The sequence below is a fragment of the Xyrauchen texanus genome, chromosome 44 (genome assembly GCF_025860055.1).
Source record: "Xyrauchen texanus isolate HMW12.3.18 chromosome 44, RBS_HiC_50CHRs, whole genome shotgun sequence".
In the NCBI taxonomy this organism is placed as follows: Eukaryota; Metazoa; Chordata; class Actinopteri; order Cypriniformes; family Catostomidae; genus Xyrauchen; species Xyrauchen texanus.
Genome location: NC_068319.1, coordinates 16,474,971 through 16,488,663, shown reverse-complemented (window position 1 = coordinate 16,488,663; position 13,693 = coordinate 16,474,971). Strand labels below are relative to the sequence as shown.

General features: G+C 39.9%; 1 protein-coding gene across 2 annotated transcripts in view; it reads right to left on the bottom strand.

Annotated features, from left to right (window-relative positions):
- Window positions 1-356: 356 nt before the first annotated feature.
- The window catches only part of LOC127636726 (glutamate receptor ionotropic, kainate 1-like), an 83,553-nt gene continuing 70,216 nt past the window's right edge, over window positions 357-13,693 (bottom strand). For both annotated transcript variants that reach the window (XM_052117419.1, XM_052117420.1), the window contains 5 exons: window positions 12,118-12,335; window positions 4,536-4,761; window positions 2,651-2,901; window positions 1,564-1,707; window positions 357-485 (listed from right to left, as the gene is read on the bottom strand). In XM_052117419.1, the coding sequence (XP_051973379.1) occupies window positions 1,573-1,707; window positions 2,651-2,901; window positions 4,536-4,761; window positions 12,118-12,335 (830 nt within the window). In that variant the 3' untranslated portion in view covers window positions 357-485; window positions 1,564-1,572. The remainder of the gene's footprint in view (window positions 486-1,563; window positions 1,708-2,650; window positions 2,902-4,535; window positions 4,762-12,117; window positions 12,336-13,693) is intronic.

Below are 13,693 nucleotides of genomic sequence, written 5' to 3'. Positions count from 1 at the left end.
CAGCTATTGGTGGAGAGGAGAGAGTGGAGTGATAGAGCTAATTAATGGATGAGGATTATTAGGAGGCCATTATTGATAAGGACCAATGGGGAGAATTTGGCCAGGACACCGGGGTTACACCCCTACTCTTTTCGAGAAATGACCTGGGATTTTTAATGACCACAGAGAGTCAGGACCTCGGTTTAACATCTCATCTGAAGTATGGTACCTTTTTACAGTATAGTGTTCCCGTCACTATCCTGGGGCATTAGGACCCACACAGACAGCAGGTTGAGCACCCCCTGCTGGCCTCTCTAACACCTCTTCCAGTTCCAATTTTCTCCCAGCGTGGCTGTTCGATGTCGTTCTAAGCCATTGTTTCCTTTCTCTGGATGCATTTGGGGTTACATAAGACTCCAGACAGGCCCGATCTTCCTCTGTGTCTGCTTCTCTTCCTCAGTGCCCTGTGGCATCTGAGGGATACACCCAGGACTTCCATCACAGCACTGAAAGAGACACACTGTCAAAAAAGAACACGAGGGCTTGCGTGAGTCTCCACACACACACACACACACACACACACACACAGACCCCCCCCACACACACACACACATAGAGACACACAGACACAGAGACACAGAGACACACACACACACACACACACACACAGACACACACATAGAGACACACAGACACAGAGACACACACACCACTTGAAAATCAAATTGATATTGCAATTGCATGACAATAGACATGACAGGAATGATGATGAATTGATTGTGTAGCCTCATACTATTCTGATGATGCAGATTTCTTTGTTTCTGATTAACACTCCCCTTCCTGATCTTGTCTGCCATGAGATGGTTATTTAATAAGCCCATGGCAATGAAGGGCAAAGCTCAAGAAATGCCACTGGGAGTCAGATAAGCCCACTTCAGGGTGGGCAGAGAATGAGCTGATTACAGTTATCCTCTCTGTTAATTTCAAACACAGTAATCTAAGACATCATAATTGTTCTTTCATTTCAGGAGTCCATCATTATTTCAGGTTATCAACTTGTTATGAAAACTCTCCTCTACTACAATTGATGTCTTTAAATAATTACATTGGAGAGACTGATATCAGTGTTTCCTTGCTACATTACACTCAAGTGTCAGGCGCTGATATAAAGCAAATGTAGTGAATAATGGTTGTGGCAGAATAGATCATTATCATAACCCTCATTATCATTATCATCATAACCCTCAGAGTGTGGGCAGAACTCTCTCTAGAGACAGAACTCTGAAAACATGAGAGGGAGAATTTAGGACATCAAATATTGAAATTCCACACTTTAAATTGTGCCTCGAATGGCACTAAAAAGGCTTCCACCAGTAAATAAAAGTGCACTCCACTTCTAATCTGTCTGCAGACAGGGTGAGCGACAAGAATTGAAAGAGTTCTTCATCTCTTTGAAAAGCGTCCCAAATTTCTTAGCATGGACGCTGGATTGAGGTCAAGGGTTTGGGAAGATGGTTTGGAAGTAAGTGGAAGCCTAATGTGGAAAAGGAGTTTATTTTTCTTTAAATAACGCACAGCCCTTACAGTGTGTTGTTAATGTGAAGAACACATGTCATCCCCAAGGAGACGCCCGCTCTCTAAATCTGTTGATAAGGAGGTACCAGCGGAAGAGATGGAATCGCTTCTTTGTAGCTCCCGGGATTGGACGCCGTAAAAGAAACAGAAGGCCTTGAGAATGCAGATCAATGGTAAAAATAGAACAAAAAAGACAAGAAAAAGCAATGCAGGATGAGTAACATGCAAGTCAATGTTATTATAACTAATAAAGCAACATAAACAAAAATAAAAATAATGCAAAAATATGCAAAATCGTTCAGTTAAATGGATAGTTACATAACAGAAAAAGAGACATTTTGAACAATGTAGTGGTCGCTCTTTTCCATGACACTACAGTCAATGGGGACTGTAGCTTTCAGGCTTCAGAAATGATGAAAAAGCACTATAAAAACTTAAAAATCTATTCCAAGTCTTCTGAAGTAATGTGATAGCTTTTGTGTGAGGAACAATCCAAACTTTTATTTGTTATTCACTGACTTCTTTATCATCTTCCCCTCCAGTGAGCTGTTAACTCAAAAATCACATTGACCAGATCACTTCAGTCTGTTCCTCATACAAAGCTATTGTATGGTTTCAGAAGACTTGGAGTATAGCACTTCAGGTATATGGACTACTTTTATGAAACCTTTATGGTGCTTTTGTGTACTTATTGAAGCTTGAAAGCTCTGGTCTCTATTTGTTGAAACTGCATGGAATACTGACAAGTACATTCTTCAAAATATTTGCTCCACAGACGCAAGAAAACCGTACAGGTTTGGAAGAACATGAAGGTGAGTAATTAATGACATAATTTTCATTTTTGGGTGAACTATCCCTTTAACAAACTTGCAAAACAAGTAAACAAACCAAAATCTGTTAGAAAAGGTAGATGATGGAAAACACCTGCATGATAAACTGTGTTTAATTTTAAGTCTGGGACTCGTTCCTGACCAGTGGGCTGCAGCAAAAACATCCTGTAAGTGTCTCATTTCTGTTTACACAGCTCATTTCTGCAGGTAATTAGCTCCTGTAAGATTTAGACCCCACAGGGCTGCTCAACCAGCCTCTCACTCACCTCTTCAATATCACTGTTTTGGCGTGACTTGTAGATGAACTCTCCAATGGCCACGAAGACAGACAGGACAAGACCAGCGGCTAGCACGATGAAGATACCTCCGATGTTCTCCACGCCCAGGGCATTGGCCTCTTTATTGTCCTCTTCAGGGCATCCGTTACCTCGCCACCATTTTTCCTTCATCATGTGCAGCTTTCCCTCTTCCTGTAGTTGCAAGATGGCAATGGTCACCCTGTCTCGATAGGGAGAGCCTGTAAAGTATTACAGGACAGTTCACTCAAAAATTAAAATTCATAATTTACTCTACTCCCTCTCATGTTGTTCCAAACCCCTATACCTTTCTTTTTAGTTTAACAAAATTTGAGCTTGTAAGAAACCATGCACAACTTTGCACATAGAGCAGGGTAAAACTATACTAAGCAAAGCAACTCAAATTCAGTAGCAACTGCTTTCCATTGAAGTGAACTCAGCAGTTGTATTGCATGATGTTTTAATGAATATTTTAATTCTGAATGTTAATGTGTGGTAGACACAAACATAAAAGACAATATTGCATGAGTCTAATGAACTACCATTGCACACAGAAGATATGAGACACTTCCTATTTCCCATTTTTCGCCATTAATTTATTGCCTCGCCATGGCAACAACATTCAATGTATCAAAATCTGTCCGCAATTTGGCATTTTCGATGACAATCTTGGCATAATGTTGTCTAAATGTGGTGACAGTCTCATTAATCACCTAGGAGGAGTATTTAGAAGTTCAGAGACTGCAATATAAAAAAACAACAACAAATGGCCGACTTCCTGTTGGTCGAACCTAATGACTATAATTATGAAAGTTGTCCGGATTGATGAGAACTATAAATGTACTAATTTTGGTGACTGTAGGTTAAAATTGGGGTGCTACAGTGACCATCGTACACACCCAATTTAAAGGTGCCCCCCCCACGCCCACGTGTGAACTTTTGCCCAGACCTAATGGCCAAGGACTCTGATGTGTGTGCAAAATTTAATGACATTTTAAGCATGCCAAGTGCCTCAAAAACACCCAAATATAGGAGAAAGGAATAATAACAATTAATGTGTTGTCATGGCAACAGTATTTAAGATTTCAAATATCCCTTTACATATTTACATCAGCAGTGTCTTGAAATTATTCTAAAGAAGTTTAAATCAATTCAAGTAAACACAAGTGGGCTATTTCAAAGTCTGTTAAAAGTGTCATACTTCCTGCTGCCAGTTGGTGGCATTATGACTGTGACCCATAATAGCCACATAAATGTGATCAGCCTCCATTCCCAAACATATAGCTGAAAAATGCACACAGAAGATATAATGCACTTCCTGTTTACCATATTTCGTCAAAACGTTACTGCTTCGCCATGGCACCACCGTTCAAAATATAAAAAAATCTGTTCGCAATTTATCATCTAATATTCTGGCATGATGTTGCACAAATCTGGTGCCAGTCACATAAATCCCCTTGGAGGAGTATTTAAGTACATAGCTTGCGATTTTCAGAAAATCCAAAATGGCTAACTTCCTATTGGGTAGACCTAATGACTGCAAATATGAAAGTTGTTTGGCCTGATGAGAACTATGTACAGTATATGTTCCAATTTTGGTGACTGTGGGTGAAAATGGGGGTGCTATAGAGCCCCCCTTACATGCCCATTTTCAAGGGGGCACTACAGAGCCCCCCCTGCAAAAACCAAATCAAACAAAACAAAGCACAAAACAAAACGAAACAAAAAGTACCCAAAAAACAAAATGACGAGGGTAAGTAAATTACATTTATATGAATTTTTAGAGTGTGGCAGCCTGTCAGGCAATATGCATTACACCTTTCTCCAGTTGGTGCTTAAACATGCAATTCATTACCTATTGGAGTGCCGACTCCATAGCCCTTAGAGTCTATTAAGCCTCCGACCTGAGTGAGGTTGCAGTTTCTCTGGGTGATGTACTCTATGCTGGTGGACTCCATGAGGAGGGCATAGTCAGCGGTCAGCACTCTTGTAATGCCTTCTTTGTTATTCTTCACCAGTGCAGTGTTCTTCCTACTGCTCATAAATGCCCACATCTTCTCATACGTTGAAATTTTTGATTTCTGAAAGGCAAATAAGAAATGTCAAAAAGTTGACTGGTTTTCTCAAGTACTCCTTGCTGCAGACTGTAACGTGATGACGTCGTGGATCTAATCCCATGCGTAGGGTATTTAATGATGTAATGGATTGTTTAATGCGCATGAGTGTGTATCCACATTTGAATGTTTTGTTTTATTACTGTATCGTACTTAACGGTCATTAATATTTATTCATATAACACACACACACACACACACACACACACACAGTAATTTAAAAAATCCATGTTATGACAATTTTTAAAAAGCTAAACTATATATAAAAAGTCTCAGTGTAATGCATAAAAACCAAAACATCCACTATGTCTCAAAATCAACTATGCAGAGGAGTAGATTCACTACGTCATCGTGCTACAGTCTGCAGCGAGGCCCCTCTCGATTTTCTACTTCTAAAATCACATCATTAAAGACATGAATAACAAACCACCAATCAGTAATTCTTTTCATTTTGAAAAGGTTTTGTCTTTGGATCTGGTTCTTCAAGCAACTACTGGTATCACCTTATATTTATTTATTTAACTAGATTTAAATTTCTGAAGAAATAACTTGCAAGGCAGTTGAAAGTTTGGAAGTGTTGAAGATTTAGATAAGCTTAGGTTTAAGGTGTTTAGGTGTAAATGAAACACAATCAGAGCCTCTGCGGTTTTCATGACACCCAGTCAATATTCATCTTGTTTTAAGTACACAAAGGATGCACACAAGAATTAACACATATGCTGGGTTCACATCATGTCAGAAGTACTGTAATTATGAGTTTCTGACTTATACAACTGTTCCTGAATTAATGTATTATGTAGTATAATGCAGTAATAATGTAATTACAATTCAGTATGCAAATATTACAACAAAGTCATCGCTGATGGTTACATTTCAAAAGTTGAACGTTTTATCTCTGCAAGCCAATGGCAGATTTTCAAAATTTCAAAACACACCTAAGCCTGAAATTATCTATAAAACAAAGTTTGAATGAAGTCCATACATTACGTGGTTCGAGTTGAATTAATTGCACAAGTTTAATTCTTCAGAACAAACTCCAATCAATGCAAGCACTGTAATAACATCATCCTGATCTTTCATTAGGCTGAGTCAAAAGGGGTCAAGTTGTCTAAAATATTCTGTTGGAGTGTGTCAGTTGATAGTGGCAGGAAATGGGACAGCTGTGCACTAAATCTCTCACTGCTGATTCGATTTGTCCTGGTCCTTGACGGGCCTGTATTTTACCAGATACACAGGGTGTAATCATAGCCTACAATCTTAGCGGATAAAGCCCATACTAGCCCCTGTACACACTTCTTTGCTTTTTCTATCCATCTGTCTTTAAAGGATAGAAGGTGCAGAAGTGTGGCCCATACACAAGAAATAGATCAGCGGATTATTGGAATTACTAGAATTTTAGATGGCTGGATTGGTGGAGGTAAATAGAGTTCAGGAGGATTGCAGGCGGATTTGTGATTGTGTATGTTGAAGGCATTAGAAGGGACTTTTAGAATCTGCATATGAGGGAAAAATCTTCCTAGAAGATGAAAAGAATCAGCCCTTTTCACCTTTGAATGCACAAAGAGCACATGATTTAAACATTCAGTTGGTCTCATTCACTAATAACTTTGTGTTCTTACATCTGTGCACAATAAAAGGTAGTGGAGTGATGGTGGCATAGTGGCTAAAGCACAGGGCTGTTAACCAGAAGGTCGCTGGTTCAAGCCACCACCATTGTGCCCTTGAGCAAGGCACTTAACTTAACTCCAGGTTGCTCCGGGGGGGGATTGTCCCAGTAATGATTGCACTGTAAGTCCCTTTGGATAAAAAAGCGTCTGCCAAATGCATAAATGTAAATGTAAATGTTCTTACACAAACATTTCACTGGATTCAAAACAGGTGCACATGCAAAAAAATGTAATACACACCCAAACCATTTCCATATGAGGGCATTCCTCACAACCTTTCCAAACAGCCATTGGCCACTCATTGCAAATGGATCTGTGCCCTCCACAAAAATTAAACATTCAAAACACAAACCTTATATAGACCTAGACTACATGTGATTGGCTGCAATTTTATGCAGAAACCATCCAAGATCGAGCTATAACACATACCTTTTGTAACTCTGGAAAGTAAGACTTAATGAAGGGTCACTTTCATTATATACGTATATATATATATATATATATATATATATATATATATATATATATATATATATATATATTCAGGATTTTCCTGTCAAAATGCATTTATTTCCATCTTAGGAAAGAAAACAAAAAATATGTTACAAGATAATGCTTTATTAACATTTTCCATCAAAGCCATCCATATTATAAAGATTATAATCGGCACTAAAATAGCACCAATTCAGATAACATCAAACATCCCAAAGTCTACTTGGGAGCTTGAGTAATTTATAGAACTAGTCTCCCAATAGGATGCGTTTAAATTTTAATGGGCTTATAATATTTTAAATTCTCATCCTCCACAATATTAATTTGCCGTTAGACTGTGGCTATAGCTTTGCTACATCAATAGCGAAGCCGTGTTCATGATTCACGTGAAGTGCGTGTCAGTGTAATGACTGCGTCCGGACACATCTCAAAGGTTCCAACCTTCTAACAAGTGGTTAAGCTCTATTAAATAATTGCAATTAAGAACAATTAATGGGACAAACTTTAATTAATCACATGCATTAACGTGTTAATTCAGACAGCTCTAATATATATATATATATATATATATATATATATATATATATATATATATATATATATATACAGCTGAAGTCAGAAGTTTACATACACCTTATACATTGATTTATTAAAGCCAAATACATTTAAACTCAGTTATTCACAATTCCTGACATTTAATCTTAGAAAAAATTCCCTGTCTTAGGTCAGTTAGGATCACTACATTTTTAAGAATGTGAAATGTCAGAATAATAGTAAAGAGAATGATTATTTCAGATATGATTTCTTTCATCACATTCCCAGTGGGTCAAAAGTTTACATACACTTTGTTAGTATTTGGTACCATTGCCTTTAAATTGTTTAACTTGGGTCAAATGTTTTGGGTAGCCTTCCACAAGCTTCTCCCAATAAGTTGCTGGAATTTTGGCCCATTCCTCCAGACAGAACTGAGTCACCTGCTCACACAGGCCTCCTTGCTCACACACACTTTTTCAGTTCTGACCACAAATTTTCTATCGGTTTGAGGTCAGGGCTTTGTGATGGCCATTCCAATACATTGACTTCATTGTCCTTAAACAATTTTGCCAAAATTTTGGAGATATGCTTGGGGTCATTTTCCATTTGGAAGACCCATTTGCGACCGAGATTCAACTTCCTGTCTGATGTCTTAAGATTTTGCTTCAATATATCCACGGATGGTCCTGGCCAACCAGCACGACAGGTTGAGGGGCACTATGGGGACGATCGTTTTTGACATACCCGGCGGGGATTCGCAGCGGGGCAGAGCAGGCAATGTGGCGTCGGGAGGCAAAAGCACGTCCCGAGGCTCTGGTGCTGTGAGAAGACTCGAAGCTCCACAAACCCGGCAGAGGGAGGGTTAGTGACTGAGGAGGGGGTCCCATGTAGGTGTCCTCTGGATTCGTCAGAACCAGCCGGCCGAGGGGCAACAGTCATGGGTCCGGAGATGGGGGGTCCGCATCCAGTGAGCTGGGACTGTTGTGGTGTGGAACCGGGATGCTGTGAGAACGGCATTTGCGGGCCAGGTGACCCAGAGAAAGAGGAAATTGCTCTTTCATTGAGAATGTGGGTACCGCAGCCCAAAGGGGTAGTGGCAAAGAAATCAAACTTGAACTGAGGATTTTCCTCCCGGAGTTGTCTGCTTACCATCTCCGGAGCAAACTTCTCGATCTCTGGGTCATCCGTCTCAAGAACGCTTGGGAGCCTTCCGGGTCCTGGAGGATGTTTGAGAGATGGGGGCATGCACTTCCTGTGGGGCACTCGATGCTAGGGCTGAGAGCTGGGCCCAGGTTGAGGCGGAACTGCACGTTTTCTGGAAGCCGCAGGAGGACGCCCTCGGTGAGCAGACAGAGCACGGCCCATGCTAGTGGCGGGTCATGATGTGAGAGATAGCCTCAGTCTGTCTCTTCACAGCTGAGAACTGCTGGGTGAAGTCCTCGACAGTGTCGCCGAAGAGGCCAAACTGGGAGGCGGGGGCGTTGAGGAAGCATACCTTGTCCATGTCCCACATCTCAACCAGGTTCAACCACAGGTGTCTTTCCTGAACCACGAGGGTGGCCATCGCCTGCCCGAGAGTCCGCACTGTGACCTTCGTGGCCCTGAGGGCGAGGTCGGTCACTGAGCACAGATCCTGCAACATGTCGGGGTCAGGACTACCCAAGTGCAGATCTTTGAGTGCCTTGGCCTTGTGAAATTGCAGGAGGGCCATGGCATGCAAGGCGGAAGCCCAGAGGAACCAGTCATCCAGCTTTGAAGGCTGTGGGGAGGACGGAGTCCAACCCCACGCTGACGGCAGCCCGGGCAAGCATGTCGGCCATCTGGGCGTCAGACGCCAGAACACTCTCCGATGCAGCGGTGAGCTAATCATCCAGCTCGGGGGGCTCAAGGGGATAAGCAGACTGGCCGTGAGGCGAGCCGCTGTCACCCCGAGCCCGGACGGAAGTCAAAGAGCATGTCGGGGGGCGGGTGGTTCGTGGGGATATACACGGCGAAACCGAGCCCGCCGCCATCCCCAAATCATCTCCATCGCCAGCCGGGTCGTCTTCAATCCCGTAGGAAGAAGGAGCGATGCGGGGGGGCGGCTGGAGTGGCGTTCCTTTTTAGGAAGGAAAGCCGCAACCACAACGTTGCCATAGTAAGGTTCTCGCAGTGAGAGCACGATCCATCCACAAACGCTGCCTCGGTGTGATCGTGACCCAGACACACAAGGGAGTGCATAAATGACATATTAGATGTACTGTAGCACCAGGACATGACAATGTTGTTTGGCAAATTCGACAAGCTGTACCACTACAGTACAATCTACTTGGCATTTGTCTATATATAGATCTTCTCACCTATATACTGTAAGTGTGTTCCTCTGTTTTCCTGTGAGCGCTCAGCGCGCCTCTCCGGGGAGAAGACTGTTCCGCAGCTCTTAATATTGCGCTGCTTAGATACACTGGCATCCAAAAGTTTGGAATAATGTTTGGAATAATGTACAGATTTTGGTCTTATGGAAAGAAATTGGTACTTTTATTCACCACAATGTCATTCACCTGATCCCAATGTATAGTCAGGATGTTAATAACATGAAAAATTACTATTAAAATTAGATTTTTTTTCCAGAACTCCTTAAACTACTTAAAAGAATCCTCCACATGCAGCAATGACAGCTTTGCAGATCATTGGCATTCTAGCTGTCAGTTTGTCCAGATACTCAGGTGACATTTCACCCCACACTTCCTGTAGTACTTTCCATAGATGTGGATGTGTTGTTGGGCACCTCTCATGCACCTTACAGTCTAGTTGATCCCACAAAAGCTCAATGGGGTTAAGATCCATAACACTCTTTTCCAATTATCGGTTGTCCAATGTCTGTTTCTTTGCCCACATTCTTTTTATTTTCGGTTTCAAAAGTGGCTTTTTCTTAGTGCGAGTTGTCCTTTGTCTTTGAATACTGTAGTGTACATCTTTGTATGAAATCTTCCGATTTTTGGCAATTCCAAGCATTGTACAGCCATCATTCCTCAAAACAATGACTGACTGTTTCTAGAGAAAGCAGTTTCTTTTTTGCCATTTCTGACCTAATATTGACCTAAAGACATGCCAGTCTATTGCACACTGTGGCAACTCAAAAACAAACAAAAAGACAATGTTAAGCTTCAGTTAATAAACCAAATAGCTTTCAGCAGCGTTTCATATAATGGCAAGTGTTTATCTAGGTCAAAATGATAAATGTAGCATGATTACTCAAGGATAAGGTGTTGGAGTGATGGCTGCTGGAAATGGGGCCTGTCTAGATTCGATCAAAAATAACTTTTTTCAAATAGTGACGGTGCTGTTTTTTACATCAGTAATGTCCTGACTATACTTTGTGATCAGCTGAATGCCACTTTGGTGAATTAAAGTAAATATGTACATTATTCCAAACTTTTGGCCACCAGCGTGTGTGTGTGTGTGTGTGTGTGTGTGTGTGTGTGTGTGTGTGTGTGTGTATGTATATATATATATATATATATATATATATATATGCAGGGTTGGGAGTGTTACTTTTTAAATGTATTCCACTACAGATTACAGAATACATGCTGTAAAATTTAATTTGTAACATATTACACTATATTACTCAAGGTCAGTAACGTATTCTAAATACTTTGGATTGCTTCTTCAGCACTGGTAGAATTTTCACTTGTTTTGACTATAAAAAAAACAGTGTAGTAAAACAAAATACATGTTAAAAATACATTCCCTGAAAAACCAAAATATCTTATGTAGTGTTGTTTCTGAAACAAGATGAACCTAATTGATCTTGTTTTAATGATTTTTAGATATTTTTACAGGAAAACAATACAAATATTATTATCAAGAATATGATTTTTGCCCTAATACCAAAGGTCTTACTAGACAAAAAGAAATTAAGATCTAACGTGAATATTCTTGATATAAAAATATGATCGTGTCTGGTAACATGTGCATGTAAAATGGTTAGAAATAGCATTTTAGTTTTAGCGTAAATCTGACAATTCACACAAGATTTATTTCTATTTCTTCTGCTCTAAACTTACTTCAAACGTACTTCTCTGTCTGCTCGTATGAATGTAACACATCATAAGAAAGTGTTTCATCACTGTTCAAATGCACTTTGGATCACATAATTTATATCTATAAATGTTTTCCATCTGAAAGGACTAAATATTAAACTATTAGACAATAAAATGCAAAGTATCTCTTCAGTAATCAAAATACATTTTGAATGTAACTGTATTCTAATTACCAATGATTTAAATTGTAACTGTAGTAGAATACTGGTTTGAAATTTGAGCTCAATTTAAGAAACAAAATGTAAGTGCGAACTTATTGATGAATCACATTCACACAAAATGTTAACACTAACTAAAACGTATCTTTCTGTGACTTTGCATCAATTTTATTAGTTATTTTCTTATCATGACACAGACGCAAAGATTTATCTGCAAAAATCCAATAGATGTACACCAGCTCCTTCTGTAAGGGTGAGGCTCTTAATAATATGCTGCAATCCATTGTGAGTGTTTTGATCATGGATTCCCATTCCTGCTGTATATTTCAATTGCTTTATGTGATCAAAGTATTGCAGCACATCGATCCTGCATGTAAGATGTGTTACCTTAAAGAAGGTCATTGTAGATCCATCTCTCACGGTTCCATATTCAATTCTAGTCTGCTTGGCCAAATCGTCAGCGGAATCGATTGGGGAGTCCATTCTCTCCACTGTGAGGAAAGCAGCCAGGTTGGCCGTGTAGGAAGATATGATGATTAAAGTGAAGAACCACCAAATCCCTCCCACAATTCTGGTGGACAGGGCTTTGGGCATCAGCTCAGATCCTGAAATATCAAATAAAAAAGTGTTAAGAAAAACATATAAAGTGGCCCCCAAAAGTATTTGGAAAATAAAGCCACACTACTGAAAAATATATTAATTTCATAGCATTTGATTTATAGTTTAATTTATGGTTCGAAGTGACTGAGAGTTGCTTAGGAAACCACAGATATCAACAGAAATGACAGCACCTCCCTGTAGTGCAGCATGAAGCTCACTGTGACAGCCTAGATGGGTATATTTTCATCAAGGGTTTATATTACTTCTCTCATCACACTTGCTCTAGATGCCCTACAGTTGATAAACCCAATGTGTGTTTTCTAACAGGGCATGTTCACTGTGGCAGGAATGCTCAGGGATTTAAGAGATTGCAGCAATATGAAGCCATCATGGGAATTGTACTTTATCTTTGCTAAAAGCGAAGGCAGGGAATCCTCTAGCCTTGAATGAACTTTACTGGACTTACAGAGTCTCATGTAAACTGTCAATAAATATCTGGATCATATTTCACCCCAAAATCTAATTAAAATGTAATTATATTTTGCATCACCTTTTAAAATAACTGGAAATGTTTTTGTCATGAAAATAGTGTCACAAAGCAAAACTTTTTATCTTAATGTTGCTAAAATATGATTGCCCATTTTTCTTTTGATTTTGGGGTGAAATATGACCCAGACATTTTTTTGTGAAATGCACCCCTTCAACATACAGACCCATACTGATCTCACAGGAAATCGGCAACAGGAGGTCATTTTTTTGGGTGCTAAAATCAGATTCTGCTTTCCGAATTTTCAAACTACCCCAGTGGCCAAAGCTGGAACTACAGCGAACGCATTCACACTTTTCACATCTCACTGCCCAAACATTTGAGTAATAATTACATTTATGGAGCTAGAACAATGACTAAAGTCAAGGATGAATTGGAAAATATAATTGGTTAGCCAATATCCAATCATGTCTGTAATGAACGTTCTGATTGGTGGATCAGCTTAGTTGGACTGTCTATCTTGCCAATCCATCAGTTGCGCCCCGCCTCCCGCAGCTCTGTGCATGCTTAAAGATAATCTTTGTACACTTTATAAAACATTACTAGCAGCCACCAAAGCAATATTTTTGGTTGGCAAAGCAAATTCAATAAAATTAATCTAAATTAATTAATTAAAGAGAGATGCGAGCGAGTGGGGATTTAAGGAGAGAGATGAGATATTCCAAGCATATTCCAATGGAATAATCCATGGGATATTGTTCATTGTTTGTGAGACAAGATTGCAAGTCAGCAGTGTCGAGTTTTTCACATTGCACTGGCAAACTAAACCAAAAAAAGGCAAGAACCCAGCACATTAAACAAGGGATGACTGTAGCG